The following is a 17954-nucleotide window of genomic DNA, read 5'->3' as shown; positions in this document are numbered from 1 at the left end:
ATGCTCCTGTCATTTGAAGCATGTTTGCAGCCACCCACACAAGCAGGAGAGATGAAGGCTGGGAGGAAGGTGATCTGAAACATCTTCAAGGGAGATTAAGTGCTGGAGAAGGGTGGGGGGGAACAGGGAGCATAAAAGCAGCCGCAGCTGTGGGTTTGTGGAGTGCTCCTACCCTTGGCTGTATGTAAACCTCATAATGGTTTTGCAGTCCTGCTGCCCAGCTAATCCAGCAGAGATACCAAGCTGGAGGAGACCCAGCTCCTGTGCTGTGTGTGTTTCCAAGGGTTACCTGATTATTTCTGTGTCATTCCTCTGGTTTTAAATGCAAGAAACCCACATGAAGAGGGATTCTGGTGTGTGTGGCCCTCCACTCCAAGGAGTAAAGATGGTTTCATGTCCTGAGAGTGGTGTCTCAGGATGTTTGGGCTGTGTTGTCTTGGGTCTGGATAGTTTTGCTCTGATTACAGGGAGCTGGATGAGGGCTTGCAGTGCAGAGATAGGAGCGGGTGCAGAGCCAGTCTCACCTGTGCAGGAATGTGCCTTTTGCTCAGACCCTCCCTAGAAAATCCTGGATTTGTAAGGTGGCTCTAACAAAATTTTACAGAACTTGGAAAGTTTCAGAGAGGACCATGTTTGTAAAATGAACCTCCTGGAAGGGGAGAAGGTCCGACCCTTCATGTGTTCCCAGTAAAGAAAACCCAACAGCATAAGCTGAACCTTTATCAGACACTAGAGAATCCACACATGAGAGATCTCACTTTGTATGGCTCAAAGGCATGAAGAGTTTAAGTCAAACCCCAAGAAATCAGGTGCCACCAGCTCCAATGCCTGGGGAATTACCTGTGTTATTTTAGCTTAAGAACAGGCCCATTTTGCAGGAGTCAGATAAATTTTAAAAAGAAAAAATGATGTGACTGTGAGAGCTGCAGAAGGGAGGGAGGGGGACTTGCAGGTAGGAAGAAGAAAGGATGCTGCTATGCTGTGCCCTCCCTCCCACTGCACATGCAGGCAGGATGGAAACCATCCTCAGCGGGATGGGAGGGTTGGGACAGGCGCAGAGCTCATGGTAAACCCAGGGCCGCGGGCTGGGCATGGAGGGGGATAAGCATTGGTACAGCCCTTTGCAGCAACACTGGAGCACCCTGGGGATGTCTGGCTGTTGGTCCGAGCACACCAAACCAGCGGCTCCCCCTGCGCTGCCTCGTGCAGGGGCTGATGTCTCACCCTCAGCGCTTTCTCTCTCCGCAGCCGAGGCTTTGGCCAGTCCAACTCCTTACCGACAGCTGGCTCTGCAGGGGCAGGACTGGGACGGCGCAACCCCCGCCAGTTCCAGATCCCCTCCCGCAACCTCCCCACAGCTCGGCTGGGGCTGCTGGGCCCCAGTGGACTGCTGGGCACCCCCCAGCGTAGCCCTGCCGCCAGCCCCGCCATCCTCAAGCAAGGCAGACAGGTTGGTGAGCGGTTGTGGCATCTCCACCTTTTCCATCCCTTCCTCACAAGCTTCCTTTGCTTTTCCTCTTTTAATTTGTCCTGATCCCCACTTTTGACCCCTTTTCAAGCAGGTGCTTGGGTCGCACTCTCCATGCAGTGGGATGCAGAAGAGGGACCAGCGGAATGGGGGCAAACTGAGAGGTGGAGGGGGCAGAGATGAGCCCAAGGGGGTTATAAATACATGGCATGCAAGCTTATGATTTACATCCCACACCTCTCTTTCTGTTTGCTTCCCACAGAACCTCTGGTTTGCCAACCCCGGGGGCAGCAACAGCATGCCCAGCCGGAGCCACAGCTCTGTGCAAAGGACACGCTCGCTGCCAGTCCACACCTCCCCGCAGACCATGCTGATGTTTCAGCAGCCAGGTAGGAAGCAGATGTTTGCTTTTTCATTTACCGCAGCCCGGCAGGACAGGGGGAGGCTGCATGAAAGGAGCCGTGCTGGTGAGCTTCAACACAGGCACATCGCCCATGCCAGCATGGCATGCTCCCGCATGCTTGTAGCCACACTCACAGTGCCGGCTGATGCAACCCAAGCAGGGTATCTTTGGCACTAGTCAGATTAATAGGTCGGTTGAATCAGAGACATCACTGAAGGGATTTTTGACCCTATATATAACATCTTAGCCCTGTATATAACAGTGCTGGTGCCTTATGTAGCTTGCTTCCAAGGGGCTTTGCGTCAGACAGGGAAGGCAATAGCTCATCCCTCACCTTTTGTGCTCATGCATGGACACGGAGACTCGGTGCTCAGGGACTGCCTTTATGTGCTCAAGGGAAATTGTTTTCACAATGCATGTGAAGGGAAATGATGCTGAGTCAGTGCTTCCTTCCCAAACACCACAAAAATGCTCCTGTATATAGGAGCATGCTCTGATTCAGGGGAACTTGGACTCTGGAGCATTAGGACATTCATGCCTTTTTCTCTTTGTATCCTTTCATTAGGCTTTAAACGTGCCTTTTCTTACCAACACTCATAACAATTCGTACCACAGGACAAGGAGTTACACCTGCCAGTAAAGTAAACCTCATCTGTAAGCTTCTGCCATGGTTTCAGCTTGGCAGCTCCTCTCACACCATACGCCTGCGGTGTTTTAGCTGCATAATTTAGGCAACAAATGTTCTGTACAGCAAAAGCAGTGTCTGTTCTCGGGTATTGATTAAACACCAGGACAAGGGCACATTTCTGCAGGCGCTGAAGGAGAATAAATGGGTTTCTCTTTGCATGTTAGCTTGTGGTGAATGAGGGCATAGGAGGATTAGGGAGCCAAAGACGTGGACCGAGTTGCAAGGAAAATAAGCAATAATGTGGTGATGGGCTCCCGAACCTCTTTTCATCAGGCTGTGGGGAAGCCTCAACCTCCTGGATCTTATCCCTTGTTCCTGTGAGCTGGTGGCAAGCAGGAGATGCCGTCCAGCAGTACCTTTGCTTGTGCTCACCTCTCTCGGGGACGTGGCAGCAGGGCTGAGGGTGACCGAGCAGGGAAAAGTCAGACGGCAGCTCTGCCGGTCTGTGCTGCCATCCCATGTCGGAGCACTAACCCTGCCACGCACTGCCTGCACAGGCAGCTTCTAGCCCCACTGCTCCTGCGGCTGCTTGAAGGTTTGGCTCATATCAAAGATTCTGTGGGGCCTGAGCAGGGGGAGAGCCTGGGGCTACCACCTCCCGGGGTGGAGGTCCCACTCTCCCCCCAGCACCTCTCACCAGTGCCCTTACTCCTCGTTTCCATCCACTGGAGCACATTCTGCTCCAGTGCCCTTGAATTTCTCCACATTTACCCCTTATTGGTAAGAAACAGGGAAGCAATGCCTACGTTTGCAAACATCTCTCGCCAGAGGTGGATGCACTGGGAAGTGAAGCGCTGCCAATCCGGCCATGCGGCCAGCCCCTCCTGGGGCATCTTTCGGGCAGTTTCCTACCCCACATGCACCCGCGCCAGCAGCAACAGAGCAGGCATAGGGTGCAGGGTGGGCAGGCAGGGTCCCTGCCGGGTCCCCTGACCAAGGTCTTCTGTCCCTTTCTCCCTGCAGAGTTCCAGGTGCCGGTGACTGAACCTGACATCAACAACAGGCTGGAGTCCCTGTGCCTGAGCATGACGGAGCACGCTCTCAGCGGTGAGCACTCCCTCCTCCTCGGGCTCTTCCAGCATGTCCACACTGCCTCTGCTGAGCCTCCCAGCACCTGCCCCTGCCCTGCGCCCCCCAAAAGCTGGGACAGGCTGTGGCTGTGAGGGGATGGGATGGTGGCGGGGATGGATGCGGGGATGCTCCCGGGAGGGTCAGACATGGACTATTGGCTTCTCTCAATGAGGTAGCCGGGGCAAGGGGTAAAAACTGAACACAGGGATTGCACCCAGCACTAGTGGAGTCCATGCTTATTAGCCACTAGTTAGCTTGCTAATAATCATTAGTATTAGCTCGCTAGTCTGTTATTAGCTCTTGATAAAGCCCTTGCCACCGGCACGCTCAAATGGTTCACAGGCTTTGGAGTATTTTACCCTTCTGCCACCGGCATCCCTCGTTTAGCCGGGGGGTGCGGGAGCCCCAGGGCATCTGGCTAAAGTCCTGCCAGGGGCTGCGCCAGGCGCTGTGACAGCAGCAGTGGAAGCTCCTCTCTCGTGGCTGGGGTAGCTGCAGGTCCCAGCCCAGGCAGGCAGATAACGGGCAAGGGGAAGGAGGAGGACCAGGTGGAAAAACAGGCAGGAAAGATGGAAAAGGAACAGCAGTGCAATGGAGAGCCCAGTGCAGCAAAAAGCACCGGCACCAGAAGTGCCCAGAGCCCCTCACTGATGTGCTGGACCCCAAGCATGAAGGATGGTCCTCTGGTGATGGGACAAGCACGGCCGCCAGCATCTCCCAGACCCTCCGGAATAACCAGCTTCGGTCTCACCACCGGCAATCCCCAAACTGCATCCAACAGTTGAGGACGGGAGCTCTCGGGGAGGATGAGTACCCGCGGGCTCCCTGCAGCAATGCAACAGCCCATCCCGGGGAGAGCGACGCAAGAGCAAGGACTGTCAGAGGCAGCAGGGCCCTGGCAGTGCCACAGCAGCATCCCCAGCTGGGAAAACAAGGACACTTCTGTCACCCGAAGCGTTTCTGCAGCGTGTGCCCAGGCGAGGCTTAGCTGTCTTGTTCCTCTGCAGAGTACTGTTCCTCCGAGTTATTTTTTCCAGGTCGCATACCCCGAGCCTCTCCGAACCTCGTGCTATAAATAGCTCTTAAAAAAATAAACCTTCGGGGGAGAAAAAAAAAAAAGGCGTAACAAACCTGTTTGTTTTCAGTCTTCAGGAGGGAGGCGGCTGTGTCTGATGCCCTGGGTAGTGTAACAGAGAGTGCTCTGTTCAGGGGCTACCCCAGGAGCTAGTCCCCCCACTGCTCTCCATCCTGGGAATGGGGGTTTGGGATAGGGGACGGTGGGTGGATGGGGCCAGAGGAGGGCTGGAGGGTTGGAAATGCTGCTGGGTATGGATTTTTGGCCCTATAAAAGCTGCTGGCACCTGGGGGGTGGAGGAGAGGGAGCTGCTGGCAGCAGGGTCTTCTGTGTGACTTTGGGATGGGTTGTGGACCCCTCGCTCCTAGGCCTAGGGCTGTGGCTGGACGTGTCCCTGCTGTCACAGGACACTGGGGATGGGGGCTCTGGGGAGACAGAAACACCTCCTGGGGGCTGGTTTTTCTGCCATAATCCTCAGAAGAAAATTTTGCATTCTCTGTGGCTTGGGTATTGCAGGACTCAGTTGGGGGGCAAGGCACCCCCGAGGACCATCTCCGTCCCTGTCCCCCCACTCCTGGACAGTGGGTCATGAACTTGTCCTGCTGTAAGGAGGTCCCAGACTCACTTCCACCTTGCAGTGAGTTTGGGCTGACCAGAAACACCCTCTGCTCCTGGGAAGGGTGCCATGGGAGGTGGCAGAAGACCTGGACTGGTGCTAGGACAGTGACACTTGGCGGAGTGGCTACTGCGTGGTGGGGACAGACAATGGCATGGAGGCACTGGCAGAGTGCTGACACCCCAGAACCCTTCTACACCCTGTTGGGAGGGTGGGGGCAGCCCTGTGGCATCACCTCATCATAGGGGCTGTGTGTTGGGGGTGCTCTGGGGATCTGTCTCTCCCTTCCCCAGCTTCAGGGGTACTGGTGCAATGTGAACGGTTGCTCGCTGGGGCTGCTCCTGACTCTCCTTTCCCATTGCAGATGGTGTCGACCGAACCTCCACGATCTAGAAGGCGTCGCGATGGGGACGCTGGCCAGGAGAACAACTGCTGCGGGTCCAGCGGCGAGGTCGGGGCTTGCAGGGAGCCTAAGCGATAGCTTGCATCCTTTCTCCTCTCTCTCCTCTCCTCTCTCTTTCTCTCTCTCCTGTTTTAATTTTGTGAATGTGTAGATTGTCCTTGTGAACATATCATTAGACTTGGAATTTGTGTTGTCATTTATTACATCCATGCTAGGGGGGGGAAACAAACGTGGCAAAAAAAATCAACAACGATGATGAAAAAACATGGGGAGGGTGGGGGGGGCACGCAGCAGGAGAGTGCTGACAACAGAGGGTTCACCGGAGCACTGTGGGCAAACCCTGTTTCTGGACGAGGATACGAATGAGTACCGAATAGCACGCGGGTGTGCGTGACCAAAAACCCTTTGGGGAGGATTTGCCTGTCCTGCCAGGGGCTTTGGGGCCGGTGGTCCCATCTCTTGAATTTCGCTGTGTTCAGGCACGGACTGGCTCAGCGAGCCCAGATTTAAATAAGAATAATAATAATAACCCCAAAATTTCCTTTCAGTTTAGCCAAGATCATCCGCAGTTTCAAGGCAGCATTGTGCACAGGGCAGCGGAGGGTCTGCAGGTGCCTGCCAGGCGTGGGGTCAGTCCCCCCATCCCTGCACCCTTGATGTGGGTCAGGGACGTGGAGGGGAACATCTCATCCAGCGGAGGGTCCCGGGGGATGTCAGTGAATTGGGGGGATGCTGGGTGAGTTTCCATGTCTCTCGCCTTGCCTGCGTAGGTACCGGGAAGGTGCTGCTGCATCCTGGCTTCACACATCAGGCCCCAGCCTGCCAAAATCCAGCAGTAATGGGGTTTTCCAGCCCTGGGGGTGGCCAGTGAGGGATGAAGGAGGCTTTGGAGCGAGCATGCAGTTTTATTTAGCTAAATAAAACCCAAGCCCCAAAGGGCACCAAAATGCAACTTCACAGCCCCATTTTCTTGGCATTAAATATGTGCCAGAGATGAGACGTGGATGGCAGTGGCTTGGCTGCCCCTCACGTGCCACTGCGCTGCTTTTTATAATGGGGAGCTAAATTTGGTCCAAGAGCATTAAATAGGTAAATCCAAGACGGCGCTGCTCAAGCCTGTGCTCAGGGCCAGAAAAGCCACCTGCACCCGCAGTGATGCTGGGCATAGCAGCAGCTTAGCTCCTGTCAGTCCTGATGCTGCTCTGAGTCCTCTGATGGAATAATAATAAATATAAGTTAATTAATGAAGGGAGGTGATGGATGGGAGCGACAGCCATGGCGGGTGCAGCAGTATCCCCAAAATGTGCTGGGCTGTAAGCGCTGGTGGGCAGCAGTGTGTGCAGGGACCGGTGGCTGAGCAGGAACTGGACCATCAGCTGGGTGAGCAGGGATGGGAGATGTGTGAATCCATTTGCCATGCAGCAGTTCTAAGTTGTTTTTCTAAAGAACAAACCATGCCAAATGCAGTGTTTTATGTTTGCTGTTCCCTGGTGTCCTGCGTCCCGGCAGGTATGAGATGGGGAGAGTGTGTGCTGGGGGGAGCGGAGAAGGGAAAACCCGAAAGCGAGGGAGGTTGGGAAGAGGTGTGAGGAGGTGATGGCAAAGCAGGGGCCGGGGGGACTGAGCCGCAGGCGCCGGCTGGTGCTGAGGACCTGGGTCGCCCACCGAGCACCCCTGAGGTGTGAACACAACTGCCGTAGCAGGAGCTTTCCTCAGGGAAGGCTCAGATGTATTTACGGAGCTGAGATTCTATTTATTCCTTCGCTGACTATAGAAACAGAGGTTATCTGATTGTTAAGAGATACTATTTTGGATATATTACCTATTAACTTGCTATGGCTGGTAACCATGATAATGTCCGTTATTAACAACCACCAAATAATTCAATTGTTTTTTCCTTTTGTTAAAAAAAAAAAGAAAAAAAAAGCTTATTTTCCATTGACAGTGTATAGGTTAATAACGACTTAGTTGTGTTTGCTGTTCCTTGTTTTTCTTTTTTTAAAGTAAAAAGAAAATAGAAGTCGCTTCAGTTGCGTTCGGGAAGTCCTGCCTGGCTCTGGGATGCCTGTGCTGAGTGCAGGCAGCAGAGCTCCAGTGAAAGACGTTTAAAAAGCAAATTAAACATAGCTTGAATCATAAAAGAAAATAAGAATTATTTATAAAAAGAAAAGAAAAAAAAAACAGAAAAAAAAAACCAAACCCCAACAGTTGCATGCATGAGGCTGTGAAGTCAAATCTTTAGTAATAAAGCGGCAGTGCCTTTCTTTTTTGTATTCACCCATTCACCCCACGTGCAACTGTTTTGTACCATGTGTGCGTCATGGCGAGGGAGATGCTGCCGCCACGGGGGCCCTCGGCATCGGGGGGGGCATGCCCCCGTTTCCCCCCAGCTCTCCCAGAGACAGCCCCTGGCCCCCCAGCACCCGCCGGGGACCTCTTACTGGTGCTGTTCCCCTGAGCCATCCCCGGGTGCAGCGGGAGGCCGGCCAGCTCAGCACCCAAGTGTCCTTGGGTCCGGCGGATGCTCCCCACGGCTGCGACACCCAGGGAAATCAAACAAAACCCAACTCTTTGTTTCGAGGTGTCCTTCCCCCCTCCCCAGGGACAAGCCCTGAGCTCGACTGGACTTGAGCTGGGCTTTGCCTTTGCTTGCTCAGCTCATTAAAAGAATCTTGGGAAGGGGGGATCAAGCCCGGCCAGCATCCAGCAGGAAAATCCAAAACTGTGATTTACGCCCGCGAGCGGCGCGGAGCGAAGCTCGAGTTTGGTCAGCACTTAGGGAAACTATTTCTGTTGTCACCTTTCTCCATGTCGGGGTGCGGCTGTGCCCCAGGTTTGGCTTTCTGAATGTGCCTGATGGAAAGTGGGTCCTGCAGACGTCTATAATTTGCACACAGCGATGATAACACTAAAGTTGATTTTATACAAGTCATCAGAGTTTGCAAAGTGAGTTTTATTTTTTGTATTCCTTTATCTTTACTTAAAGGTGAATGTGTATTCCTCTGGGAGGAATAGGAAGAAAAAACCCACAAAAACAAAAAAAACAGGAATGTTAATAATGTTAAACAGAATACTTCCTCCCTTATTAATATATATAACCCTTATGTATTTATGCATATTGTAAGCTTACTTTAAAAAGCTTTGACCTCTCTTCTGTTGCATGCCGTTCCCGGGCAGCCTTTTATTGTACATGCATGCCTTTAGTCCTGGTTTTTCTGTACAAAGTTCGTGCACAAAGAACTATTTTTGCCTAGTTAATGTTGCCAAGCAATGCATATTTTTTAAATTTCTTCTTTTTTTTCGGTCATATATGGAAATAGCATGTTTGTTACATGTAAAAGCTTCCCGATATAAAGAAATACTAATGTTTGGAGATGCCGGTCTTTGAAAGTGTACAGTTTTCAAATGTTGTTCCCAGTGAAACACCCTTGTGATTTCAACTTGCTCCAATGTATTTATTACTCATTTCCTCCCATGTAACTAGGAATCATGGCTATATTTCATATCAACGTTATATTGAAAGTGAAGGGAGATGATTAATACAAGGTTTTGTAACACTGGGGTGTGGTGCCTCCTTATTTATGCTCTTTTTGGCAGATGGCCTCATACTTAAGGAATCAAATAAATGGCCAGCCCCATGGGGCGGGAGAGGGGAGGAGGAATTGCCTAGTTCCACAGGGGGGGTATTATCTTTACATAAAGCCCCATGGCAAGGCTTACAAATCCCTGGCATTCCCCACACGGCCACTTCTGTGTCCCTGTGGGACACCCATGCCCTGGGAGCTGTTTAGATACGGGATTTTCTTTTGAAATCAGCAGGAATCAGGGCTGGAGCAGCTCGGAGGCTGCAGAGGAGCTGGCTTGGCCGCAAGCCTTAGCGTGTGCATGGGGATGTTTGGGTCAGGTTCTTAAGGCTGGGCTGATTCTGGGCTTAAAACTACGGAGTCCAGACCGGCCTCGGGGCAGAGTGGGCAGGGAAGGATGCTCTGAGCTTGTGCTGCTGCTGGCCATGGACACTCGGCTGCCCAAGCTGTTGGGGGCAAGCGCAGTGTCTTTTCAGCTTTGGGCTCTGCACAGGCTGGCGCCATTTGCGGCATCACTGTCTTGCTGAGGGATCCAGGGGATCCTCCTGGATCACCCCATCCCGCCCCTCATGGCAGCGAGAGCAGGATGCTGGAGCTGAGGCTGGTTGCTTCCAGGAATGGTGGCTGCACAACCTCTCTGGGCAGCCTGGTGCAGGGTCAGACTATGCTTATTGTTAAGCATAAGCATTAAAAAGCATTAAAGCATTAAAAACGCTTTTTCTGACATTTAAGTGGAATTTCTTGTGTTTCAGCTTGTGGCCATCGCCTCTTGTAGCTTGCTGTAGCCCCCTCACCGTTGGATGCATTAGTAAGATGACCCTGAGCCTCCACCTCTCCAGGCTGACCAAGCCCAGTTTCTGCAGGCTCTTCTCAACCAGTTCAAGCTTTAAATCATCAGCTTGGCTGTTTGCTGCACTCATATGTCCCTGTTCCTTCCTGTCCTGGGGAGCCCAGCACTGGCCTAGCAGACCAAGTATGTCTCACCAGTGCTGAGCAGAGGGTGAGACACTCGACCTGCTGGAGATGGTCTTCTTAATGCAGCCACCTTTGCTGCAAGGGTCGCCTCCTGGCTCATGGTCAGCTTGGTGCCCACCAGGACTCCCACTTCCTTCTCTGCAAAATCACTTTTCCACGCAGTCAGCCTCAGTGTGCGTGTGTGTGATGGGTTATCCCTCACCAGGGGCACGACTTGGCCCCTTGCTGAACTTCCTGAGGTTCCTCTCAGCACATTTCTGCAGCTTGTCCAGGTCCCTCTGAATGGCAGCGTGACCCTCTAGTGCAGCAGCACTCCTCCCAGTTTTGTGTTGTCTGCAGATGAGTGGGGAGCACGCTCTGTCTCGGTGGCCAGGTCTTTGATGACAAGGTTAAAGAGTAGCTGTGGCCCCATTATTCACCCCGGAGCCCACCACTGTTGACCAGTCTCCAGCTGGACTTTGTGCCAGTGAACCCAGCGCTCTGAGCCCGGCCAGTCAGCCGGTTTTGAACCCACATCAGTGTCAGCTTATCCAGCCTGTACTTCATCAGCTTGTCCATGAAGGTGGTGTGGAAGACAGTGCCGAAAGCCTCACTGAAGATAAAGCTGCCACGGCTTTGCCCTCATCCACCGGGCCAGTCACTACGTTGCAGAAGACTTCCCTTTGTGAAGGCGCTCTGCTCCCCGTTGCCTTCTTGTCCTTCAGGTGTCTGGAAATGTCATCCAAGATCAGTTGCTCCACCACCTTCGCAGAGGTGGAGGTAAAGGTGACTGATCTGCAGCTCCCACGAGCCTCCTCCTTGTCCTTAAGGAAAGGAGTGATTTACACTCTCTTCCAGTCCTCAGAAACCTCTCCGATCACTGTGCCCTTTCCAAGATCACTAACAGTGGCCTTGCAGCAGTTCCCGCAGCACCCATGGGTGCAGCCCATCAGGCCCCATGGACTTGTGCATGTGCACATTCGTCACCAGATCCAACACCAGGTGAGCTTTGGCTTCTCAAACCCCATCCCTGGATGCTCACACTGTCCCTATATTTCTTCCAGGATCTCTGCTTCCACTTCTTGTACAGTTCCTTTTAATGTCTGAGTTGTGCCAGGAGCTCCTTGGGCACACAGTGTTGCCCTTGGCATTCATGTTCCCCACCACTACTTACTGAATAGCAAGCACGAGGTGCAGCAGAGCATCTTCCCTCGCTTGCCTGTGTCAAGGACAATGTCATGGGTGCCCCCCAGAGACCTCCTGGGCGGCCTGGACCCTGCTGCAGTGTCCCTCCAGCAGGCATCAGAGTAGGTAATGTCCCCTATGATGAGCAGAACTTGCAAACCTGGAGCTTCTTCAGGTTGCTTGAGAGCCTCATCCTCTGCTTCTCCTTGGAAGAGGCTCCTAGCAAGCTCCCCAAATGCTGATGTGGCCAAGCACCCCAAAACCATGCCCTCAAGCTCCTTCTATTTAAAGATGCTCCTGAGCACCGGGGGCAGAGTCACCCCAGAAGGGACAAAATTCATTGTGGATCATGATGTTTAGTTCCACCTGAATCATCCTGCCCAGGAGAGCACCTGCATCCGCAGCCCACAGGCAGCAGCTCCCTGCATCAGCCCTCCCAACGCGGCTAAGAAAAGCATTACCTAAACCCCAGAGAAACGCCGTTTCCTTCCATAAACAGTTTGCCTTTCCACGTACGTGTGCCTGCCCTCTGGGCCTCAAAGCATGGTTTGTTGCACTACTAGAGAAAGAAAAGGGAAAGGAAAACCAAAGAGCCCTGGGATGGAAAATTAGAGCTGGAGGGGCTGAAAAGCTTCCAAGGAAAGCCCATGGCAGCCATGTGGTTAGGGAGAGTCGGCAGGTCCCACCGCCGGGTAAACTGGAAAGAGGCTTAAAAAAGGAAAAGCAAGAGAAGAAAGCAACATTTCAGTGCTGTCGGGAGCTGTCGGATGAATCCATACCGGAGACCAAAGGCTTTAACAACCTATGCTCCTGCAGTACGCCACACCAGAGCCCCATCCAGCCTGAGGAAATAACTTGTGTTCTCCTGCCCCACAAAGGCTGGCAGCAAAGACAGGAGCTGGCGGCCGCTGTTACAGCAGCTGCTGGGCTGTCTCAGTCTTAGCAGCATCCTCAGCAGCTGTAGGATAACCTCAGGTTATCTTATCAACAGAGTCTTCTCTACATCTACCCCTAAGGGTGATGGAGAAGCAGCCCCAGCCCTGGGAGCCCGTGCAGCCACCCAGGTGCACCCTCCAAGGGGATGCTCTTGTCCCTTTGGCCCTAACCCCAGGCTTCCAGTGCAGGTCCAACTGCCTTGTATTTAACAGCAAGGGGAATAGTCAGAGGAACAATTTATGAGCAGCAGTAGGCAGGGATTTCCCATTACAGCAGAGCTTTTAATCAAGGCAGGAGAGTTGGAACTAGATGATCTTAAGGTCCTTTCCAACCCTAACTGTTGTATGATTATAAGATGGAGAGGCCTTTACCAGAAGAGCTCCTCAAATTCAAGGAATAATTAATTCCCCAGGTCTGTCAGCTGAGACTGTACAGGAGAGGCTGGATGATACTGGTGCGCTCAATCCAGGTATCCCTGGCCAGCCAGATGATACCAAATTGCTGCTGCCATGCTGCTCCTCAGAGCCTGGGGCTGGCAGCCCGCACCAGCAGTGTGACAGTTTTGCTCCACATGGCCTCTGCCACCTCCTCATGAGCAGCAAGCAATGCCACTCAATCCCGGGAAGGAAAATACTCCTAGAGATGGTGCATCCGAACCCAAGGCTGCGAGGGGCTGGTTGTTCCTCTAAGCAGCCTGATGCTCTTCAGCTGAGGCAGAGGCAGATGCTTGACAGCACTTTCAGAGAGCGAACTCACCACAGGGCTCAGAAGCATCACTGAGTGCTCCAGGGAGCTATTTTTAATTGGAATCTGCAGATAGCTCATCAACATACACCTGGCACAGGCACCTTGGGGCCACAGCATCGCTCACTTGGGGCTGTGGAAGCAGTGGGGAATGTAGAGCGGTCTCTGCATTCACCCTGCGCATCACAGGTCGTGGTATGGGATCAGAGGTGATGCCCTGTATCCATAGAGCTATATATGTCCCCATGGGCAGAGTTTGCACCCTTATGAAGATGAGGCTACCTCTCTGCACCTCCCAGCAAGGTGCCTAGTGATGGATGTTTTTCTGCTAGCAGTACCCATCCCTGCACAGTTTGGGAGAGAGGGTCCAGAGCTGTGCTGGCTGCCATGGAGCCATTGGCACCAAGGAAAAGAACAGTCGTAGAAGGACAGACCATTGCTTCACCCGAAGTCCAGTGCAGGCAGAGCCAGGGCCGGCAGCTGTGCTCTAGGCAGGCAGCAGAATGGTGCTTACAGCCCTGCCTGGGAGAGCAAAGCAGCATTTTCCCTCTTTTCCCTAAGAAAACACCCTGCTGACCAAGTCTTGTCAGGAGAAATCGTCCAGCTCTGCCAGAATTCCCACTTTTCTACAAAAAATAGATTTTTGGCCATTTTTAAATAATTAATAATAATTAAAAAAAAATCCTGGCTGGTTGGCCCTTGTTCTGTGACAACCCAGCCCCATCCCATCCCTGTGAGAGGTGATGCAGCCAGGCATTCACTCCTCAGGACAGCATCACCCAGCAGCAGGATGCAGCAGAGGGGCTAGGTGCCCTTCTCTCACCCCTCTGTGCTCCCTGGCATCAGGGTGACCACCAAGCCTCCCTGAAAATCTTTTCCAGCCCCCATGAACGCTCTTGCTCCTCCCCTGCAATGAGCAGAACTTGGGGCCGGGCTCAGCAGAGGGAGCCACAGACTGTGCGTCCCCGGACACGCGGCTGCAGAGGCTGGGATCCAGCCGGGCACTCTTTCCCCACTCTCCACCATCACTGACCTTGAGCATCACCCAGCCGCAGGCAGGTCCTTTGCAAACCCCCTGCCAGCTATCCCTCCCGTGCTGCTGCTGCTTCCCTACGGAAACCTTTCCTATCCTTCTCTTTCCTCCAGTTGTATCAGCGCTTTGCAATAGCGCCCATTTCCCTCGCAGTTTATCTCCCCAGGTGACGAGCAATGGAGAAAAGACTAGAGGAGATGAGCACAGACTTGAGGTGCCCTGGGCTGGCACCCCCAGGGCTGCACAAATTCAGGTCCCCATAGAAAGAATTTACACTGCACTAAGGGCTGTCACTCTGCACCACTTTAAAAACAAACAGAGATCCTAAACGCATCCCATGGATATATGTTAGGAAGGTGACACCAGTGGGGCGGGTGTTTATGTTTTCCAATAATTAATGTATCTACAGGCCACATCACTTGTGGCATTTCTGGCTAGAGCAGAAAATGCACACAGTAGGTAAAAATAATAGGTAAAACCAAATCTACCATGTTTTACCATAAAGATACCCCTCAGCCACTTGTTGGCTAATCTGCTCATAATAACATTGCTAATGCTGAATGTGGATACCATTAATTATATGGGAAAAATAGGTTTTTCCCTTTTTCCTGTGCACTGATGTGCTGCAGCCGTTCCTGCAGGTCTCTGGCAGGTCAGTGCATGGACAAGGGGACTAACGAATTGCCAGTTGTACAGTGAGATACAGCTTCTTGAGGGGAACAGTGGGATGCTGAGAGGGTGTGCGGGCACCCATGGCCAGGGCAGGATAGAGCTGGGGCACGAATGCCTTCCCGTAGCACCCAGTAAAGGGTTCCCCAGGTCATATGTGAAGGTTGGGTGAGGGCACCCACGCAGGAATTGCTCCCTTGGTGGCAATTGTACAGCCCAGGCAAAAGAAGCACCGTTGTGGTTTGCCTTAGTACTTTTAAAATAGTCTAGAGCCTGTGCAGCTCAGTTAACCCCTCTTAGGGTGGATTTCTAACCTTTGCTTTACTGTTGCCATCTCAGTATGGAGCAGCAGAGCAAACACAGGTAACGTGGTACAGTCCACTCTGCCAAAAATGCCCCTACAAAGCCCCAACACCAAAAACGCAACACAAAGTTGTTCAAAAAAGGTAAATAAATTCTTTCTGCTTATATTCTTTGGATATCTTAGCAAAATTTCTTTGAATACTGTGATTTATTTGCTGTCCCTGTTAGCACAGCCCAAGACTTATAAAAAGAGCTTTAATGTTTTATATCCTCTTAACTTCTAAATCATAACTGCAACTTTAAATACAATTGGAAGGCACAGCTTTTCACAGAGGTTATTTCCAGGAGCTGGCACAAGGGCTCAGCCAAAGCTCAAAGGACACAGCAGTCTGGGGGCTCTTTCTCAACACTGACAACTCACTCGAGAGAGCAGGGCCAGGAACCAGAAGGCAGGTAATGAGCAATCTGAGCTCATTAAGCAGCTATGAGGTTACCCAAGTCCTACTCCAGCTTGCAGCTCCCCACTGCTGAGCACTCAGAGCTGCAGGCCAGCCATCTGTCAGCACTTCCCCAGCAAGCTGGAACTGCCCAGGTTCCTCCTCCCTCCCTCTTTAAGGCAGTGTTTCCATGAGCTCCCTTGTGAACAGGTTAGGTTGGGTTCGGCTGGCAGCTCTCACATCTTCAGGCAGCAGTGTTTGTTTTTCACCACCTACCTGACCAATCTTGTGTGCAAGAGGGTGCTTTGAAGAAGTTCTGGGACTTTCCACAAAGATGCTCAGAGGGCTGGAGCACCTCTGCTATGGAGACAGGATGAGAGCTGGGCTTGTTCAGCCTGGAGAAGAGAAGGCTCCGGGGAGACCTCAAAGCAGCCTTCCAGTGCCTAAAGGGGTCAACAAGAAATCTGGAGTGGAGCTTTCAACAAGGGGAAAGGCTTTAAACTGGGAGAGGGGAGATTTAGATTAAATATTAGGAATAAATTCTTCCCTGTGAGGGTGGTGGAACACTGGCACAGGTTGCCCAGAGAAGTTGTGGCTGCCCCATCCCTGGCAGTGCTCAAGGCCAGGCTGGACGGGGCTTGGAGCAACCTGCTCTAGTGGAAGGTGTCCCTGCCCATGGCAGGGGGTTGGAACTAGATGATCCTTAAGCTCCCTTCCAAGTCAAACCATTCTGTGATTCTATAAACCTGCATCTAGAGGTGGAACCCAAGGGGAGAGGACCAAAAGGCCTGTGCCAGGGACCTGACACAGGTTGGACATGGCACAGTGACTCGCTGACTGGTCAATCCATGGCACATGTGCAGAAGTAGATGGGAGACATCCAAAAGTAAACCACAGCAATGGGGAAAAAACAAAAAACCCACAAACAAACAAATGAACAAACAAAAAAACCCCACAAAACCCCAAACAAAACACAAAGAAGCTTTTTATATGGGGACTCCTGAGGAAAAAAAACCCTGAGAAGTCACGCATACCACTGGAAAGTATCAGGGAATGAATAGAGCACGTGATAAAGCAGGTGGGGTCTTGGGAGATGTGGTGGGTTAGGGATGGGAGGATGCCACCTTACTTGCAGGTTTTGGATCTTTTACAGGTTTGGTTACCACTCTCTTCTGTTTTGTTGAGGGCTTGTTTTTTTTATTCTTTTGAGCTGCAAACACTTTCAAGCTGAATATTTTTTCACCTCAATGAAAAATGATATTCCCATGATCACAAATCCAGGAAGGCTCCTTCCAACCCCACACCTAAAAACAACAACAAACAAACAAAACATAAAGAGAAGGGGATAGAAAATGTCCTGCAAAAGTGCCTGGTTTAACAAACAGGCTATTTCCCATCACAATCTCTGGCTTCAATATACAACCATGAGAAAGAGAAGTAATTCAGCTTCACCACAAAGACAATTCTTGACAATGCTCCTGGGGCTTTCTGGGAGGGTTATTTCCAAATAGGAAAGACCATTTGGGAAAAAAGAAAACAAAAAAATAAAACCCCACGCAGCTGGAGTCTTTCTGACTGGCATAGCATTCACCCACAAAGCTACAGCATACCAGCACATTCCCATCCCTGCCTGCAGCCCAAAACCATTTCTGGTTGCCTGGTTCATCTTGTGCTTCAGCACAGAGAAGTAAGAGATTTAAGACTCATAGAATGGTTTGGGTTGGAAGGGACCTTAAAGATTAACCAGTTCCAACCCCCTGCCATAGGCAGGTGCACCCTCCACTAGAGCAGGTTGCTCAAAGCCCTGTCCAACCTGGCCTTGAATGCCAGGTATGGGGCAGCCACAACTTCTCTGGGCAACCTATGCCAGCACCTCACCACCCTCACAGGGAAGAATTTATTCCTAATATCTAATCTAAATCTCCCCTCTTTCAGTTTAAAGCCATTCCCCCTTGTCCTGTCCCTACAGACCCTTATCAAAAGTCCTTTTCCTGATTTCTTGTAGCCTTTTAGGTATTGGAAGACTGTTATAAGGTCTCCCTGGAGCCTTCTTTTCTCCAAAAGAAGCTGTGCCAGTTTTGGCTGGGATAGGGTTAATTTTCACACAGGCATTTAATGTCTTCCTTTTCTCATCCAAGCAGCAGGAAAGCCTGGGCCAGTGCACCATCATGAGGGGTTGGCAGCTTGCAGCAGGTCACACTCCCCTCTGTTGGTGCAGTCACAGCTCCAGCTGCAGCACAGACACCATCCACCCCTTGGAAGTGCCTAGCGATAGAGAAGAGCAAACATTAAGTGCGGAAGAGCTACAAAAAGGACTTCCCTGGCGCATGCAGGCATGGTCTGCTTTCCTTCTGGTGGCTCTGCATGCTGAGAAGTGACAGGGCA

The 17954-nt window shown here is 51.9% G+C and overlaps 1 protein-coding gene across 4 annotated transcripts in view; it reads left to right on the top strand.

The window, feature by feature from the left end:
- The window catches only part of SAMD4A (sterile alpha motif domain containing 4A), a 104514-nt gene extending 95233 nt beyond the window's left edge, over positions 1-9281 (top strand). For 2 of the 4 annotated variants that reach the window (XM_030483779.1, XM_030483777.1), the window contains 3 exons: positions 1249-1450; positions 1731-1857; positions 3523-4902. In XM_030483779.1, coding sequence (XP_030339639.1) covers positions 1249-1450; positions 1731-1857; positions 3523-3722 — 529 coding nt within the window. In that variant the 3' untranslated portion in view covers positions 3723-4902. Of the gene's footprint in view, positions 1-1248; positions 1451-1730; positions 1858-3522; positions 4903-5685 lie in introns of those variants that run through there. The other 2 variants (XM_030483778.1, XM_030483780.2) reach the window with 2 other exon arrangements.
- The last annotated feature ends 8673 nt before the right edge of the window (positions 9282-17954 follow it).

This window comes from Strigops habroptila, chromosome 4 (assembly GCF_004027225.2).
Source record: "Strigops habroptila isolate Jane chromosome 4, bStrHab1.2.pri, whole genome shotgun sequence".
Lineage (NCBI taxonomy): Eukaryota > Metazoa > Chordata > Aves > Psittaciformes > Psittacidae > Strigops > Strigops habroptila.
This window is presented reverse-complemented; position numbering and strand designations above follow the sequence as displayed.